Genomic DNA, 17202 nt, shown 5'->3' on the forward strand with positions numbered 1-17202 from the left:
AATCTAATGAGGCTTTGAATCAGGATGATGATAATGATAGCAGTGAGCAGGAAGAAGACCGACTACAAATAACCACACAGCTCAACATTTTGGCATTTTCTAATGTTCCATGTGGCACAAGGTCACGATCATCCCAGGCTAATTCAGGAAAGAGAGTGTTCAAACATTTCTGACAGGAAGCAGTCAGTGACCTTTAAGCTGGAATTGCGTGGCTGGTATTACGTACTCGCTGTCTTTTTTCATCAGAAAATGGAGTTGCAGAGCAGAGACACATCCTTTAGCTGAGGTGAGTATGAAATGCCAGTCTGTCAGCTCCTGTCTGGTCTTTGCTGTGCAACGTGGTATGAACAGCAAACTTTATCAGCTCAATCTATCAGTTACCTTCACTGCAGCAGTTGAATGTCGTCAATTATCAGCAGCTTGAAAATAAACTTATACCCACTTCTGTGTTCTCCAAGTTAGCTAAAACCTTTTCAGAGTTGTAACCCTCTTTGTTCATACACATCCTGTTAATGAGTGTGACCTAATAATCCTCATACACAGTGGACTTCCATGTAAATCAAAGAGTGATGGGACAAATTTCACAATAAGAGGAGGCTATTCAATGCGAGATTCATGACTAATACCTACCTGACCTCACCCAACCCAATCCAGCTGAAAACCTCAGAGTTAAAATACATATCAAGAATTTCAATGTATTATTCATCAGCTCCTGACCCAGGTCTGTCTAAGAATGGGGATAAGAGAGCATCAATCAGCTCCCCATTAGGACATTAAATGAGTCCAGCAGGTTAAGTCGGATGACATTTATCTTCTCCTGTCTGAATAGGAAATGCTAAACTGACAAATCAGAGCATTTCTACATGAATATATGTATGGCTTCAGCTTGAGCCTTGACTACAAGTGAATATGAGTCACATCAGTGTAAAACAGACATGGACAAAATCTCAGTCACTGATTTTCTTCCATGTTCTTTGACAATTTATACAATTTTAGATGGGAAGCAGTGTGAAGGTGAGCCATTGATTTAATATAACACTATGAGTCATGACACATGTGGAAAATCTCATAAAAGGGAATAGGATTTTATTTGCTATATAATAACATTAGGCACTACATCACCCCAGGCAGAATCGTCATTTACAGTCTACCTTAAATTATTCACGTCCAACACTCTTATTCACTAGTGGTTAGTTGATGTGTGAGTGGTTTCTAGATGTGCTGATGAGAAGCCAAACTGTCCATGAGTGTAGTTATTAGCCATGCTAATTCACAGCTGCACTCACAGTGCAGCTCATGCAGACACAATAGAGCTTAAGAGTGATGAAAGATAAACCAACTGTGGTACCACAGTTATTTCGTGGCCAAAAATGATCACGTAATAAAACTTGAACTCAGTGATTTATCTGAAAACATCTCTTTTCCTGTAGCACCACCATCAGGACAAAACGGATGTTCTAGCCAACTGGTGATAATGCTCTAATAATAGAAATGTCACCCATCCATCCAACGAGTTCTGTTTGCTGGTGTGTAATGAGCATCACAGCCTCATGAGGCCGCTAGTCTGACATACAGTGCATCTCAAATCATAACAAAATTAATAATACTGTCCTAGTACCGTGATGGGTTTTATGCACACAAAGCAAAAATAATAGTTTATAGTGTAAAGATGCCAAATGTTTTCATAGAAAATAATATTTACCAAGTCAAACTGTGATGGAATATGCTGGTGTTTAAAAAAAGAAAAGAAAAACCTGCATGAAGCACATGCAAAAAAAGTGCCCCAATTTGTTTTTTTTGTTTTTGCATATAATGACAAAATGACATAAACATACTTACAAACACAACACTAACAAAGTTAATAATACTCTCTTATTGTTAGAAATATTACATAGACTTGTTTCATTTACAGAAACTAATACTTATTTGGGGGCTTCATCTATATCCAAGACAATGGCCTGTTATTTTCATGGATTAAATGTTCAATTTGATCACTTTGTAAGACAAATTCAGTCCTTCTGGGGCTGTGAATATTGTTGAATTGTTGTAAATAGTGGTTTTAAGTGATTTTGATTGTACTCTCGTCTACAATCTCAATTTATTTAGTTCAAATGGAATATTTTTCACATCCATGCTACACTGGCCATAGTGCATAAACAGAAAGTGGCTGATAGCAGGACTATGTCAGTTCTTCTTCTATGTGGCTGTAAGGCCTCATTAAGGTGCTTCCACTCAGAACTTGCTGAGCGGTGGCAGTGCCCCCGCCTTCACCAGCACAGCTGACAGCAGGTCTGCGGGCCCAGAGGGGTGGGGCACAGCAGTGGCAGAGGGATCTCCATGCTTGTTTTCAGAGTTCATAGGTGTGGGAACCTTCCCTTTATTCAGCGTGGACTTGCCAGCACCATTGCCTCCTCCTCCACCAAAACTAGTTTTGCTGTTCTCTGCTGTTGGGATAACTGTGCCCAAGTGAGGGTTGCCCGCCACAGGAGTCCCCGTGGACTCCATGCTGGTCTGACAGCAGCACAGTAGCCGGAAGAATGCGGCCCTCATCTCCCTGCTGGACAGAGTGTATATCAGAGGATTGAGAGCAGAGTTGAGCACAGCCAGGGCAATAAACCAGTCCACCTGGTAGAGCACAGGGCACTTAGCTGGGCTACAGCCTACATCCAGCAGCAGGAGCAGGAAGAGGGGGGCCCAGCACATGACAAACACGCCGAGAACAATAACCACTGTCCGCAGCAGGGCCAGTGAGCGCTCTGAAGGACGACTGCTCACCCTGCGGCCACTAGAGGTCACCAGGCGGTAGATCCTGATGTAGAGGATGATGATGGCCACCAACAGGGCACTGAAGACACTGATGCAGAAAGCCACATAACTCTTAGCGTAGAGCGGCAGCACTGTGGAGCAGGAGGTCAGATTGTCCAAGCAGTTCCACCCCAGGCTGGGCAGGGCACTGAGCAGCACTGACACAAACCAGCAGGCCGCCAGCAGTCCCAGCAGCCTCCCACGACCTGCCGTCTCACATGGACGCAGGCGCACCATAGTCATGTGCCTCTCAATACCAATGGCCAGAAGGCTGAACGTAGAGGCACTGAGGGCCACAAACATGCTGCCCTCCCTGGCGAGCCACTGCACTGGCGTCAGGAAGAAGGTGTTACGTCCAGAGGTAAAGATGTTTACTACATAGGCCACACCAGCCAGAAGGTCTGACAGTGCCAGGTTTCCAATGAGGAAATACATGCGGCTGTGGAAGCGCTTGTTCCTCCAGAGAGCGAGCAGGACCGTGACATTTTCCAGGACAATCAGCACGCAGATGAAGAGCAGCACAGCCATCTTGCATGCCCCGCCGCTGCGAGGCCGATCCCACTTTCCTGAGTGGTTGTAGTGGCTGACGATGACAGTGTTCATCCCTTCCTCCAGTATGTTCTCCGTACTGCCTGCCATTGTTGCCCTTCCTCAGTTACACAGCAGAGGGAGCCGTGGTACTGGACACAGAGGGAGGTCAGGCTGCTCAGCCCGGTAGGGTTATGGTGGTCATTTTACCTGCAAAGGACCTGCCAATCAGAAACATTCAAATGTCACAAAAGTTATATTCACCAGTAGTATGGATGAATTCTTTAAGAAAAAAGGCAACTGGACTTGTTCAGTTTAGAAGAAGCCTCTTCGATTACAACTGAAAACGCCTTCAAGTTTCTACAAGTTCAGTTGCCTTTGATGACTCTTAAATTTTATGTACTTTTTTAGGCTCTACTAAATCTAAGCAAATGTGATGACGTAAATTAAACTTGGTATTAAATCTTTTTTTTAAAGGTAAGCATTAGTCCCTGTGCATCACTGACATTGAAAACCCCAGGTACAAAGATCAGCAGCACTTCTAAATTGCACAAAACACAATGTAAAACAGACATGTAGAGAAACAATTAAAATGAATTAAACAACAACCTAAGTTAGGACATGCCAAGTATTAGTGTTGACTCATGTTGCACTCATAAACTGTTTAGATTCATTTCTGGTGAAAGCACTGAGTCAGAGAAAAAACACTATAAACAGAAAGATTTAATCCAATCAGATCCAATCCTTGCACAGACTAATTATGAGGTTTGGCAAACAGGTTGCAAACAGGTCAAAGATGTGTTTGCCTTTCCCATTGTACATTATGTATATATTCCCTTCTATCAATTAAAATAAATTGTGTTTAGCAACACTTAAACACATTTTAGTTGAATCGAGATACTCCTGGAGGTCTACCTCCACCCATCCTCCCCTGTTTTGGAAAAGAAGCCCAATTCATTTGGAAAGAGAAGTTTCGAGACCTGTACAGTAGTAAAATAAAAGTGTCCGTTTAAGTACAGTCTCTGCACTGTTGGTGTTTTTCTCGTCGCTACAGCCACAGTTAATTTGTCGTACCTTTTGGAGTTATTCCCCTCATCTGCGCATCCTGGCGGTGTGATGGAGTTCGTAAGGTTATTTCCTCCCCTCCTGTGTAAAGGCTTGTGATCGCTGATGATCAAATATAGTCGATGTATAGTCAAATGTCCTTTTATTTGTCCACAAGTTTCTTCTTCAAATATCCTCTCAACTTTTTCTCGTGTCGTCTCCGAGCTCTGCCTCTCCAACTGCCCCGCTCTCACCCCTCCCGTAGCGGGGCGGGATCTTTCCTTTTCCATTTGGGATACCGAGGAGAGACTGTGGTTCATTATCCCATATGTTAAAATGATGTTTAAATGTGTGTGTTCATATGTTGTGTTCACCAGATCATTCAAAGCCATAGGTCTCAACGCTATTTTACATCAAGATCCATACATTATTTCCTGAGGAATTCAGGAAATGTCTAATCTGGAAATGTTGGGGAAAATGTCCTGGATCCGCCCCATTAATTTAATGGCTTCTTGCCTGGCCCATACCCCATCCCTCAATCAAAAATTCAAACAAACAAACAAACAAACACATCAGAGGGGCGTTCAGAAAGCCATCCGCTAAGGTTGATGTCAAACAACATTCACCAGACTTCAGAGAAGTAAATAAATTTAAAGTAAATAATGCAGATCTGGCCCCATGACACATACAGTACCTTCTTCTTCCACTGTCCATGTCCCATCCCTCAACAAACAAAAATTAGTACAGTAGGCCTACTTTTTGCATAGATCATTCTGACAAGCAAACAGACACAAGTGACAGCAAAACACAGCATAGGAGCCCGGTTGACTTTGCCTGGTCGTGGTTGATTTTGACTTTGTGTAGGCTGTAGTGAAGAGTTTTGTTTTTGTTCTCCATGGACAGAAAGCAGCTGACTGTGTCAGAGAGACATTTTGTGTGCTGAAATGTCTCATTAAATTGCTGCAGTTAACTTGTCCCAACACATGTTACAGTTTCTTGCCCCAAGGGCTTTTTGTGTTCTGTGGAGTTGTGTCATCAAATAGCCTTTCACCTAATGTTTTGTTCTTGTTGGCACTGGTTCCACTGTCAACTTAATATTTTCATTTTGATAATTAAAGATTCTCACCCAACCCTTGTCTTTAACTCATTTTATTGGAGCAAAATAGAGAAAATTCATTCCAAAAATTAATTTGGAGTCATATCCAATAATTTGTTTATTTGCTTTGCTTTGCTTAAGGAATTCATCTCCTCCACCAGAGGCCAAGAAGTTGCAGCCCTTTTTATATCTGTGACTTGATGAGTCATTGTTTTTCATGTTCAAATAAAAGTCCCTTTTCTCCTCCGCAGTGTGAGATAGGTCAGACCTCTCTTTTTGGGGCCAAGTTTAATGGATGGGAAGGGAAAAGTCACACTTTGTGTCTCCTTTTTTGCACTTTTTTTCTGGTTTTATTCTGCTGCCCATGGAGGGACTAGTTTTAGTTATTGCACAAAGAATTAAAAGCAACAATCAAAGTTTCAACAACCATCGTCGATATGTCTGAGCCTCAAAAAACCCCTGACACCGACTACCAACAGTTGCCAGAAACAGAAAGACTACAAATACACCGGGTGGCCTATACTCATTGTATCCCAGGAAAGACTGCTATGTTGTCATACTGCAAATATAAAACTTGTCATCTCATTCCATACAGGAGCCATAGAGGTTGCACTCAGTTAGTCTTGAGAAGCCAACCGCCTGACAGTACCATCACAAGAGAGGAAACCACAGCTGGATGTGGAAGTTGTGGGTCATACGGAGGACTGTGTCTGAGCCGCTAACACCTACTCTTCAACCCTGCTAATCCACCACACAACAACATCATCCTGCCCCTCTGCTGCTGGTTGCTTGTGATTTGTGTTAAAAATAAATAAACAGAACACACATTCCCTTCAAATACCCCAAAAGCCATTATTCCAGTCACTGGATGGTTTACTGTGTGTAGGAGTAGGCGCTGGTGCGTCTCATTGACTGTTTACACTGACCATTTACATGCATTTTACGACAGTTTTCCCACATGCCGGTCACTGACTGCGAGTGCCATGGTTTCACGTTCAGTCTGGGAGAGTGAAAAAGCAAGAGAGATAAAGAGGCTGGGAGAGAGTTCATCAGACAGCTGCCCAGGAGGCAGAGCGAAGCAGGATGGTTGACGGAAAGTTTCATGTGGGAAAAATGCTGAGGAGAGAAATTAGGCTTGAATTTAGGAGGTCAGATGTAGGCATGGTGGGATCTCGATTAAATCCCTACTTATTTTCCCCAAAAATCTTTTTATTGAGATTTTCCAACAAAATGACATATTGTGGTATCTAACAGTGTGGAAAAAATACATTTACAACAGTAGTATGTCAACAAATCCCCTGAACCCAGTCCCTGCATCCAGGAGAACCAACAAACTCCAAGAAGGGGTGCCAGATGTCATGAAATCTCTTGGTGGAGCCACTGAGTGAAAAAGTATTTCAAGTTTCAGGTTATAAAGAACTTCATTAACCCAATGATTATATGATGGAGGGCGGGTGAGCTTCCAATCAAGCAGAACTAGCCAGCAAGGTTGAGAAAGTCAGGGCGTGTCTCACCACAGCAGAGGTCACTGTCAGGACGGGAGCCAAAAATAGCTGATATTGAGTTAGGGGGAATAATCTGGCCATAAGCGCCATGGTATCAAAAATACTTTGCCAAAAGGTCGTCAATTCAGGGCACGACCAGAACATATGACAATAAGTAGCATTGGATTGATTACTAATCGTGGGATAAATTGTGGCCAATTTTGCATTCGTGTAATGGATTCTGTGCAGAACTTTACATTGAATCAGGCCATGACGGGCGCAGATTTTTTTATTTTTTTTTTATTTAAAGGTTTAAGGATCAGGGACATTGCACATTAATAAAAACATTTAAACAAATGTAAACATGCCAGAATTAGGCGAAAGGCTATTTTGCATCTGTTGTCCCTGGACTGGTGTTAAAAGTCACCCTAAAAGAAATAAATGAAATAGATGGAAGAGGTGTGGAAGTTCAGAGCAAAGGTCCAAAGTCTCTAATTTGGAAAAAACAAAAGAGGTGGGAGCCTGGCAAATGACATTTTGATGAGAGAAACCATCTGTGTACAGATCCTTAATGCTGATGGTACCTTTACTGTGCCAAATTGCTGGGTCTGTGGTAGAGGGTCTGAAGGCATGGTTTTTAAAGAGTGGGGAAAGGATGGATGAGCCCTGCAGGCCAAAGTTCTTCCTAAATTGGCTCCATATTTTCTGAGGCAGACACAATTGGATTTGCTCTCAGAAATGTTAAAGGGAGAGAAAGCTGGAAACATAGGACAGAGCATAAAGAGAGGTGTGGGGTTGCCCTTTCCAACTGTATCCAGGCAGGGAATCACGTGCATCATCCATCCAGTATAAGATTTTCTGCACATTAGCAGCCCAATAATATCGCCTAAGGTTAGGGAGTGCAAGGCCTCCATCCCTTTTGGGAGATTGCAATATTCAGCCAAAATCAGCCCCAACTGTAAATCCAGGTTAAAAACATACAATATAGCTGAGCTCTTTTTTAAGAGCTTTAAACTTAATCTATTTTCTTTTATTCTACTTTTTTATTCTTCTTTGCTCCTGCTTTTAACTCTGTGTTTTAAAAAAAAAAGATTGTTTATTTTTATGCTGTTTTATGCTGTTCTTTTCAAATATTTTGTCATGTAAAGCACATTGAGTTGCCTTGGTATGAAATGCGCTATACTGTAAATAAAGATGCCTGCCTATGTCTTTCAAATTTGAGTCAGCTTTTTTCCCCATAAAAATTTGGATATTATCCCATCTAATTTGTCAAAAAATGATTTAGTAATGTACATGGGGATGTGCTGGAAAAGGTAGAGAAATTTGGGCATGACAACCATCTTGATCAGATTTATTCGACCTGCAAGAGATAGTGGTAAAGCAGACCAGCAGCCAAAGTCTCTCTCAGTCTTCTCAACCAAAGACAGAAAGTTATTACTGAACATATCGGACATTCTGTGATTAAAACGCCTATAGCGAAAGCTGTTGTCAGCCCACTTAAATGGTGTTCAGTCAGACATCTCTGGAACAAATAATTTATTGAGCGTAAGCATGGCAAGCTGAAGCATACTGTAGCATAGTTAGCATATTCTTGTTGCGGCAGGATTGAGTGAAGCACAGCATGGGTGTCTCGGTTTTTTGTTCCCTGAATGATCTGCTTGCCAGACATTACAGGGAATGAAGCAGACCCTTGCAGGGGATCATAGAGACAGAGCCCACGGGTGGATGCTGGGGAGGAGGTGGGTTTGCAAAACCCCATCGGCAGCAGGAGCAGCAGCAGCAGCAGCAACAGCAAGATATAAGCAGTAGCAGCACAGCAGCAGCAGCGGTAGCGGTAGCATAGCCGGGGAACTGTTTGCTCTTTTGATAATTTAGTTTGTAGCCAGGATGTGCATGAAACCATTGCAGAATGTTAAAAAATCAGGGGTAGAGAGGTAGTTGGATTTGAGATGTACAGAAGCAAATCGTCAGCATATAGTGAGACCTTATGTGTTGTGTCCATCCGGGCGATATCCTCAAAGCCTTTCTCTGAGCGCAGAAAGAGCGCCAGGGGTTCTATAGCAATAGCGAACAAGAGTGGTGACAAGGGGCAGCCTTGACTTGTGCCTCTCTGGAGAGGGGGTCGATAGTGTATCATTCATTTGCACTGAGGCCATAGGAGAAGAATAAAGGAAGACAACGTTTTTCATTGTAGGCTACAGCACAAACTTCAGCTGATGGGGTTGTCAAGGAAATTGCATTGTGTTGAGTTTTTTGACAAGTGCTTCTTAAGTCAAAAAAGAACTTTCAGTCTCAGCTTAATGCCAAGAAGCTTCAGACATGTTTTAAACTACAGAAAAATACTTTGATAAAATTAATTAAATGTTATTTACCAGGGATTTTCTCACATAAAGAAAACATGAAAAAAACATAACAAACAAGCACATAGTTCCTCATTAAGAAATTCTGGATCAGGCCTCATGCTCCACCCACCACCGCTGCTTGTGTTAGCCTTACTGGTGAGAGACCAGAAGATAGATAGTGTCACTAGGACACATAAAGAGACTCAACGACACATGTTTGACTCAGTCTGTTGCACACCAAAACCTGCCACAGGCAGGACTTTAAAAGGGGTCATTGTGGTTATGCCGTCTTGGTACCCCTCACCCACATTTCTGTTGTGTTGTAGGACTAAATCTGCAGCATGGTTGTGCATGTACTTTGATGTTTTGTGGCACACACATTGTGAAACTGATGAAGAGCACATCTGTGTATTTGCATTTGCTGTAATCTGTTTCAGTGCATCGAGCTCTGAGGCCCATGGACACGTTAAAAAGGTAAAAAAAATATTTTTTTTTTGAAGGGGTCTTTAAATAGGTCAGAAATTAGTGGAATTTAAAATGATTGAAACATCTATACTATGCAACTGGAACACTTTATTCCCTGAGGACGATTTTGAAGCTTCAGTGTGGTATCTTAGGTACCAATTAATTATTGCTAGAGGACATACAAAAATTCCTATATTGTAGTAAAATCTTAGTGAGGAACACAGGACCTCTTTCCACAGGCACAGGTGTTAGCATCGATTCTGCCTTGATCTGCACAGTAGGAAAACAATGCCCATGTAAGGAAGCAATCAATGTCTGATTTTTTTTTGTTGTAAAAAAAAAAGCACCGAAACTGCTACTTAGTTTATTTTCTTCTGTTTTGCCAATGTATGCTCTGTTTTTCAAACCATCCTTCTATTCTGTTTTGTTTTTGCTTTATTTGCTTTTAATGGACCAAATAGGTTAAAATAGCATAGGGCAGGCCAGAATTGAGACTGTGATGGATGACAGTACTGGCTAACAGAATCTGACAGCATAACAAATGTTGAAAAAAACAAACAGAAGGGTAGATGGAGAGAGATAAGAAAAATAAGAGCAAAGGAGCAGCAGAAAAGACAGTTTTCTTTTATTTTATCTCTATTTCTCACAGGCCCTGTGGTATCACAGACTGTGAAAGGTTACAGGCAGTCTGGCCCCCTTGAACATGTCAACCCAGGCATTGCAGATTAATGAATGACCCCCAGAGCTGTTGACTTTACCCTGAGCAGCAAGAGATGTGCAGACTCTCTGACAACCCATTTATAACCGTATGAAAACACCCCAGAGGTCCTGGCTCCATGTTGTTGCAACACACTTCCTGGATGTTTGGTGCTGTGGTCAAAAAAAGGAAATGTAGCTACAGGTCACCAGATCAGGAAAAATGGCATTGTTGCCAAGTCCCGTAAAGTTCATGCCATAGAGTGTGCATCTCTCTGTGTTTGTGTGGCCTTTGTGTGTGTGTGTGTGTGCACAGCAGCATTGTGAGTCAGGGCACACTGACGCAGGCTGGGGTGGTGAGTTAGATGTTTGGGAATGCAAAGTGGAGTGGGAAAGAAGGAGGAGTGATGGTGGTGGAAAAGGAAGGCCTCTTGGGCCGTCACCTCACTTCCCTCCATTCCTGCAGTTTACCCAGACCCGCTGAAGAATTATACAAGAATTATTGCACAATTATTGAAATATACTGTTTCAATATGATGTAGATATGTATAGTTCATATATAGTATGTGTACATGTAATGGAAGTTCAGAACTTAAATGTTTTTGGACAAGACACAACTGATGGTGATGAGGTTTTTCTGCCTCATCTCTTGCCATTGTAGCGCAACATGCTATACCACTCCTACAATACCAGGCATCATCAAGAAATTATGTTTAGGATATACAGCTAACTTGGAGCAGTAAATATTTTTAAAGGAAACATGATGATAATTTGATCAAGTTCTATCCACATAAAGAGGGAAGATGCTGGCAACAAGTTAGAAACGGAATAAATGAGTGACATAACAAGTGGGAATACTCCCACACAGGTGCACTGCATGTTGCAATTAAAGGTGTTCAGAAATGGCTGTTTGTCCTGTTTGTCACGCTGAGTTTTCACGAGTTGCCGCACGAGTTTACCCGAATAAGGAAAACGAATTTGGTTGGTCGTTATCGAGCGGGTGGGATATTCAATGTTTGGGGCGAGACCGAGCTCGGTGTGTGTGTGTGTGTCTCAGACGTTTGATTGACGGATGAGGGATCCAATATCAGTGGCTGATGAATCATGTGCAGCGCGACGCATAATTTGTGTGCCTGCATTATCCAATGCGAAAAAGAAATACCACACTTTCATCCCGGATTTACTCGAAAATAGAATTTTGCACAAAGTTTGGGCTCCATCGTCTGATAGATGAGTTATTACACTAATGTTAAGAGACCCACAGTGGGCTCAAATTCAATTTTCTTTTCTGTACACCTTTAAGCAATCAACATCCCATGATACCCTGTGATGGGTATAAACATGCTCAACAGGCCCAGTTGATCCTGATTTTATATCAGGAAGTTCAGAGGAAAAGATGTAAATTACTTTGAAAGAGAATGAGTTGTCAGTGTGCAGAGTGTGGGAGCTTTCGTCACAAAGACAAAGGAGCGACACATTTATATCTATGGGAGATACTTAGGTAAATATTCAGTAAATTGTAGTAGAATGCCTAGGTCAGAGTTCAGTGGTGCATATCCATATACGTAAGCAAGTGTGTACATCAAGATTGCTTGACCCCTCCCCTGCAGTGAGGAGATCTGTTGGCTCTGTTTTGGACATTTTGACAGTTGTTCCTTAGAGGGAGACATCCGTGCAAATCACTACAAAGATGCTCAGAGTGATCACCTTTTTCTCATGATAAATAATTTACTTTTAATTTAATGACAATATTGGCATTAATCGGGCACAAGATTGTTCACCAAAACATCTATAACTAACCCTATCTTTTTATAATGTTATCTCTTGTATCTGTCTTTTTATGTGTTCGTCCATCTTTTCTGAAGAACACTGTACTTAATGAATCTCAGTAGGATTTTGCAAAAAGCTAAGCAAATCCAATTAAACTATTACTGTGCAACACTGTCTGCATTGCCAGGACCATCTCCTATCTTGCACTAAACATAGGTTATGTCTCTGCAGGATGTTGGGAGCTCTGAGGACTGATAATAGAACAGTGGTGGTGCCGGTGGGTTATCAGTGGGGGTCTGAGGTCTTTAAGGGCACGACGTGACTGCGTGTCTGAGGACCTGCAGTGCTGCCTCTTTTAGATAACCTTCTTTATCTGCATCCAGCTCAAAATACCAACATCAAAAGATGCACAGATGGAGGCATGAATGGGTGGATGGAGGACAGATGGATGTGCAGTGTATTTTCATGGTAGGTTGGGCATATTGTTGACTGTTCCGTGCAGATAAATGATGCCATTATTCTCTGTTTTATTCACTCACTTTTATAGAGATACCCATGAGATGATCAACATCAGTAGATGAAAGGCAAAGAGACGAAAATTGATAAAGACTTCATCCTGGTTGTGAGCTGTTGGCAGGAAGAAGGAAGAAAGGGAAATTATCAGTAAGAATCGTGTGGACACGGAAACCTTTGCTCTGTATCTTTCAGTGAGGCTTTTGCAGTCCTTTGTAATATAGTCTCATTTTGCACATTATAAGAAACCTGAAAGATGAGAGTCATATTACTTAGGTTAGAGAAATTATGGTTGAGAAGCTCTATGACCTCACTATATAACCTCATATAATTTAGGACTTTGGTCTGTAGCAAGACACAATGGAAAAGTTCTGTATCTCAAAAAAAAAAGTGCTGGTAAACATGGCACCATATCTGAACTCTTCATCATGGCTCCCTCATCTTGAAAATGTCCCAATCTGTTCTCACATAATCACCACAGAGCATACGACGTCAAGATCTTTACGGCATTATTTATTTTCTTTACGACAGGGGCCTTAGACTCTAAGTAGACTTGAAGACTTTGCTTTGCCAAAATATGTTAAAAATAACTCGGACCTCAGTCATGTAAACAGTCATGCCCGATGTTCTCAGAACTGCTTCGTGATGTCTGGGAAAACTTGTATAAGAATACTTTGTGTGTGTGTGTGTGTGTGTGCTTGTTAGTGTGTATGAGTGTGTGTGAGAACGCAAGATGAATTACTTAGTGCTGAACATGACTTGATCGTGGGCATGGTGCATGTCTGTGCCTGTTCACTTGCATGTGTTTGTGTTTGTGTGCTTTCTTATCATTTCTCCTTCACACCAGAACCATGACTTTTTACAGTATTTGCTAAACACACACACATCAAGGGGCTGACTGACACTCAAAGAAAACACATGCATCCTTTACTTGCAGGAATTATGCACCCTATTTTTGGAAGTTTGTATATCTTGGCTGTGTTTTGTCTGTCTGCTGTTCTATAAGAAAGGGTCAAAGGTACATTTCCCTTGAGATGAGTATTAATGGTCATGCAGCCCAGTCTGTGGTGTTCCACATATGTTCAACCACAACGTTACACCATCTACTACCCCCACTTCAGCTACCAATCTCCATGAGCCCAAAGACCCCCCTTTTGCCCTCGTCCAAGCCCCACACCCTAGGCTCTCCAAAGACATGCGGCAGGAGCCTGAGAAAGAACTAACCCACTGACAGAAACAGACCAGACTCCATCTCCAAATTCCATCAGTACAGATTTAGAATCCCTTTAACCTCTCAAAGTCATGCTCATGTAATTTTTTCTCTCTTTGTATCGTTTTGGTTCTATGTCACAGCGTTTTGTAATAAGTAATGAGGCTATAGGAACAGAGCCTCACAAACATTGGAAAAAAAAACAAAGAAACAAATACATTCAGTTGACTTTTGACTTTGATTGTTCACAGAAAAAGCTCTGTACAGTCTTTGGGCATAATAATAATAAACTTTATTTATAGAGCACTTAGCATAGCTAAGCTAACCAGCTGCTAGTCGTCAAACTAATCTTTTAATTTGAATATAACTTAAGAATCAGTGTTACATGTAAACAACAAGTATTTAAAAACAGTGACCACATGAATATCTCAAACCTTTTCACCGATTCATCATGTTCCTAATCAGAATCAGGCCCCACTACCCATAATTTGAAAATAGCTTATATTTTCATGTTTCTTGTTCTTCTCTCGCTCTTAGGATGCTATTAAAACTTCAAACTCACTAAAGCTAAATAGATCTAAAGTTGGATTATTTTTCTTTTCTGTGCCAGTACAGTATGATTTGTGCTGTTATGTGGCTTATACATTTTTCAGACATCAAACTTTTCCCAGGCAAAACTACTCAAATTATGGCCAGAGGGAAACTCGTTCCTACCGTACATTATAAAGTGCTCAAACAAAGAAATTAAATGGATGAATAACATTTCGGGGAAGAGAGTCATTATAGCAAAATGTTACCAAATAAACACAGTGAAGCCTTTCAGTAATCTGAGCGGGTAAGAGTACGTAGGCATGCTAGTGCGGAGGTATTTTCCCAGCATGTGACCCTGCCATAATGGCTGTGTCAAGTGAATGGTGTATGTTTGTGAATGAATGACTGTGTGAATGGCAATCAGTCACAGCGAGGCTAACAGACTTTCACCAACAGTGGGCTCTGTGGCCAGAGTGACGTGGCGATGCTTCACATAAAGAAAGATTCGATAGAGATCTGCAGAGGTAGTAAAGGCTGCCATGGTGACCGCTCAACCAGCAAGAACAATAAGACAGGCCGGCCATCGGGCACGGCCATCCTAAAGCTCCCTGGCTCCAGAGACAGGCTAGACAAAATAAAGGCTAAAAACACACACTTCACATCTCATTAGACAGCCCCACTGTGACAGCTGACTAGGAATCCACCAAGTAAACCACTCAAAGTGTATATGAATGAATGAAAAACATAAATTAGAATGAAGTTTGCCTGCCAGAGCCCTTTCTGGCGAATTATTATGTCCTGTCAATTAAAGCATAATCCTGTTTTCATTTAGTAAAGAAACTAATTCAACAACTAGAGGATGAAGATACTTCACAGTTTACAAACAATACATATCTTTTTATCAAAAATGATTAACAACTGAAGAGAATATGAAAGAGTTAGGTAAGCATTGACCATGAGAGGTGGAAATGGACCTGTTAGCTTAGTCCACAGGGAAACATTTCACATTCAAGCTGACATTTAATCAATGCAGGCGCAGGCAAACATTATTAGCATCATTATTTCTTAAAAGAATAAATCAATTATCACTGCCCCTGTCTGGTATCAGGTCCCACAGATGCAGGCTCAGCAGCTCTGCCTCACCATCTCCATATCCCGACCAATGAGCCAGGTCTACTTCCATCAGGAGAAGGACGTGGTATAATTGGAGGGCGCCAAAAGTGATGTTCTCGTGTGGCCCCAAATCCCTGGCAGTGCTACATCTGATAGGGAAATGCATCAAAATGCACCAAAAAATGTCTTTCATGTCATTTGGGGAAATGTAAGGTCCCTAGCTAATAAAACAGGCAGGCTTGATGCACAGACAAAGGCCCTTAGGGAATATCAGGAATGCAGTAATATGCTTTTTACTGAGAGACGGCTGCAGGGACATATTCCAGACACAAACACCATCAGTGCAGCGACTGTAGGCAGTAACGTTTCCCATATAGAATTATCAGTCATGGTTCGTCCTGTTTTCAGACTGTACACTTGATATTTCAGAGAGGCTCCGGGCACCTGTGGGGCATATGTGGTTGGAGTTAGTCATTGTCACACATACTCCCTGGCCCGCAGTGCTACGGTCCACCTGTGTTTATAAGTCTAATACATCACAGTCCAGCACGCTGCTGCGATCACAGCAGTCTGCTCCACCTCCCCACCAGCCAACCCCATCATTCCAACATCTGTCGGTCGGCTCCAGTCAGTGTCCTGTGGCAGCTCTGGTGGTGCAAATCGGCCTGAAGGGGTCCAGCAGCGGCACGCTTCAGCGGTGGGAGAGAAAGAGCGGCTGTGATGGTCATGGATTGTCTATTGATGGGGTGTGTGTGCAGTGAACATAGGAGCAGAGAGGGGTGAACAGGGGTTACATGGGGCGAATGTGGTGTGAAAATAAACAAAGTGAACTGCAAACAGTGGAGCCAACAATGGTGTGTCAGATCCAGGTCCTTCTAAGATTTATGTGCCTTCTGTATAAACACTAACGAACTGTCTGCTCTCTGAGATCATCCTTTCCAACGTTTCCAGCCTTTGGATTGTCCCACCGCAAACCCAGAATCTGAACAACATCTCTCCAATACGTTTAGAGTCACACACACATACACACATAACTGCTTCCACTATGACCTCGTCTTGGACCTCTGGACCTTTTTCCCTGGAGCCTAAAGAAAAACAATCAAACCACTAACACAGGAAAATGCACATATGTCTCCAACACATCTGATACTGCAGACTACAGGCCAGCAGCAGTCCTAAGAAACCTTACAGACTCACACTTAACGTGGTCCAAACTTCTAGATATTATTGTTGTTTTAAGCATGAGGTAGCCATCTTATCTTATGCATTTAGGTTTTGTATTTAGCTCTCTGGCACACATATTTCAACTTCACCCTGTTCCTCTGTGACATTCCCCAGCACCATTTGCTTCCACACCTTATCACCCGGCTGAGGTTCTCCTCAAGTCATATCAAGATGGAGAGAAAGAAAACATATCGAAACCCGTATTACCAAAGACTTTATGCTTTGTTAAACTTAATGTTTTCTCTGCAGCTTTCATTCTGGAGGGTTGTTTTCCATGGATGTGGACCAAAAGATAAAGACGTGACCTCTCAGTGGGCCGCCAGTTCAGTTCCACAGGAGCGTCACCATGAAGGCACTTGCTCGCTTGGCATTCTTGCTGCC

General features: G+C 42.1%; 1 protein-coding gene across 1 annotated transcript; it reads right to left on the reverse strand.

Moving 5' to 3' along the window:
• Positions 1-1066: 1066 nt before the first annotated feature.
• On the reverse strand, positions 1067-4661 carry s1pr3a (sphingosine-1-phosphate receptor 3a). The gene is made up of 2 exons (XM_085774186.1): positions 4408-4661; positions 1067-3554 (listed from the first exon to the last, which is right to left on the reverse strand). The coding sequence occupies exon 2, from the start codon at positions 3442-3444 to the stop codon at positions 2233-2235; it is 1212 nt and encodes a 403-aa protein (XP_085630312.1). The 5' UTR covers positions 3445-3554; positions 4408-4661; the 3' UTR covers positions 1067-2232.
• Between the last annotated feature and the right edge of the window lie 12541 nt (positions 4662-17202).

Source organism: Trachurus japonicus, chromosome 4 (assembly GCF_045865225.1).
Source record: "Trachurus japonicus isolate A0001 chromosome 4, Traja_1.0".
Lineage (NCBI taxonomy): Eukaryota > Metazoa > Chordata > Actinopteri > Carangiformes > Carangidae > Trachurus > Trachurus japonicus.

Excerpts from the sequence above, each read along its gene's own strand:
- s1pr3a (XM_085774186.1), bottom strand. The coding sequence starts at position 3,444 with ATGGCAGGCAGTACGGAGAACATACTGGAGGAAGGGATGAACACTGTC.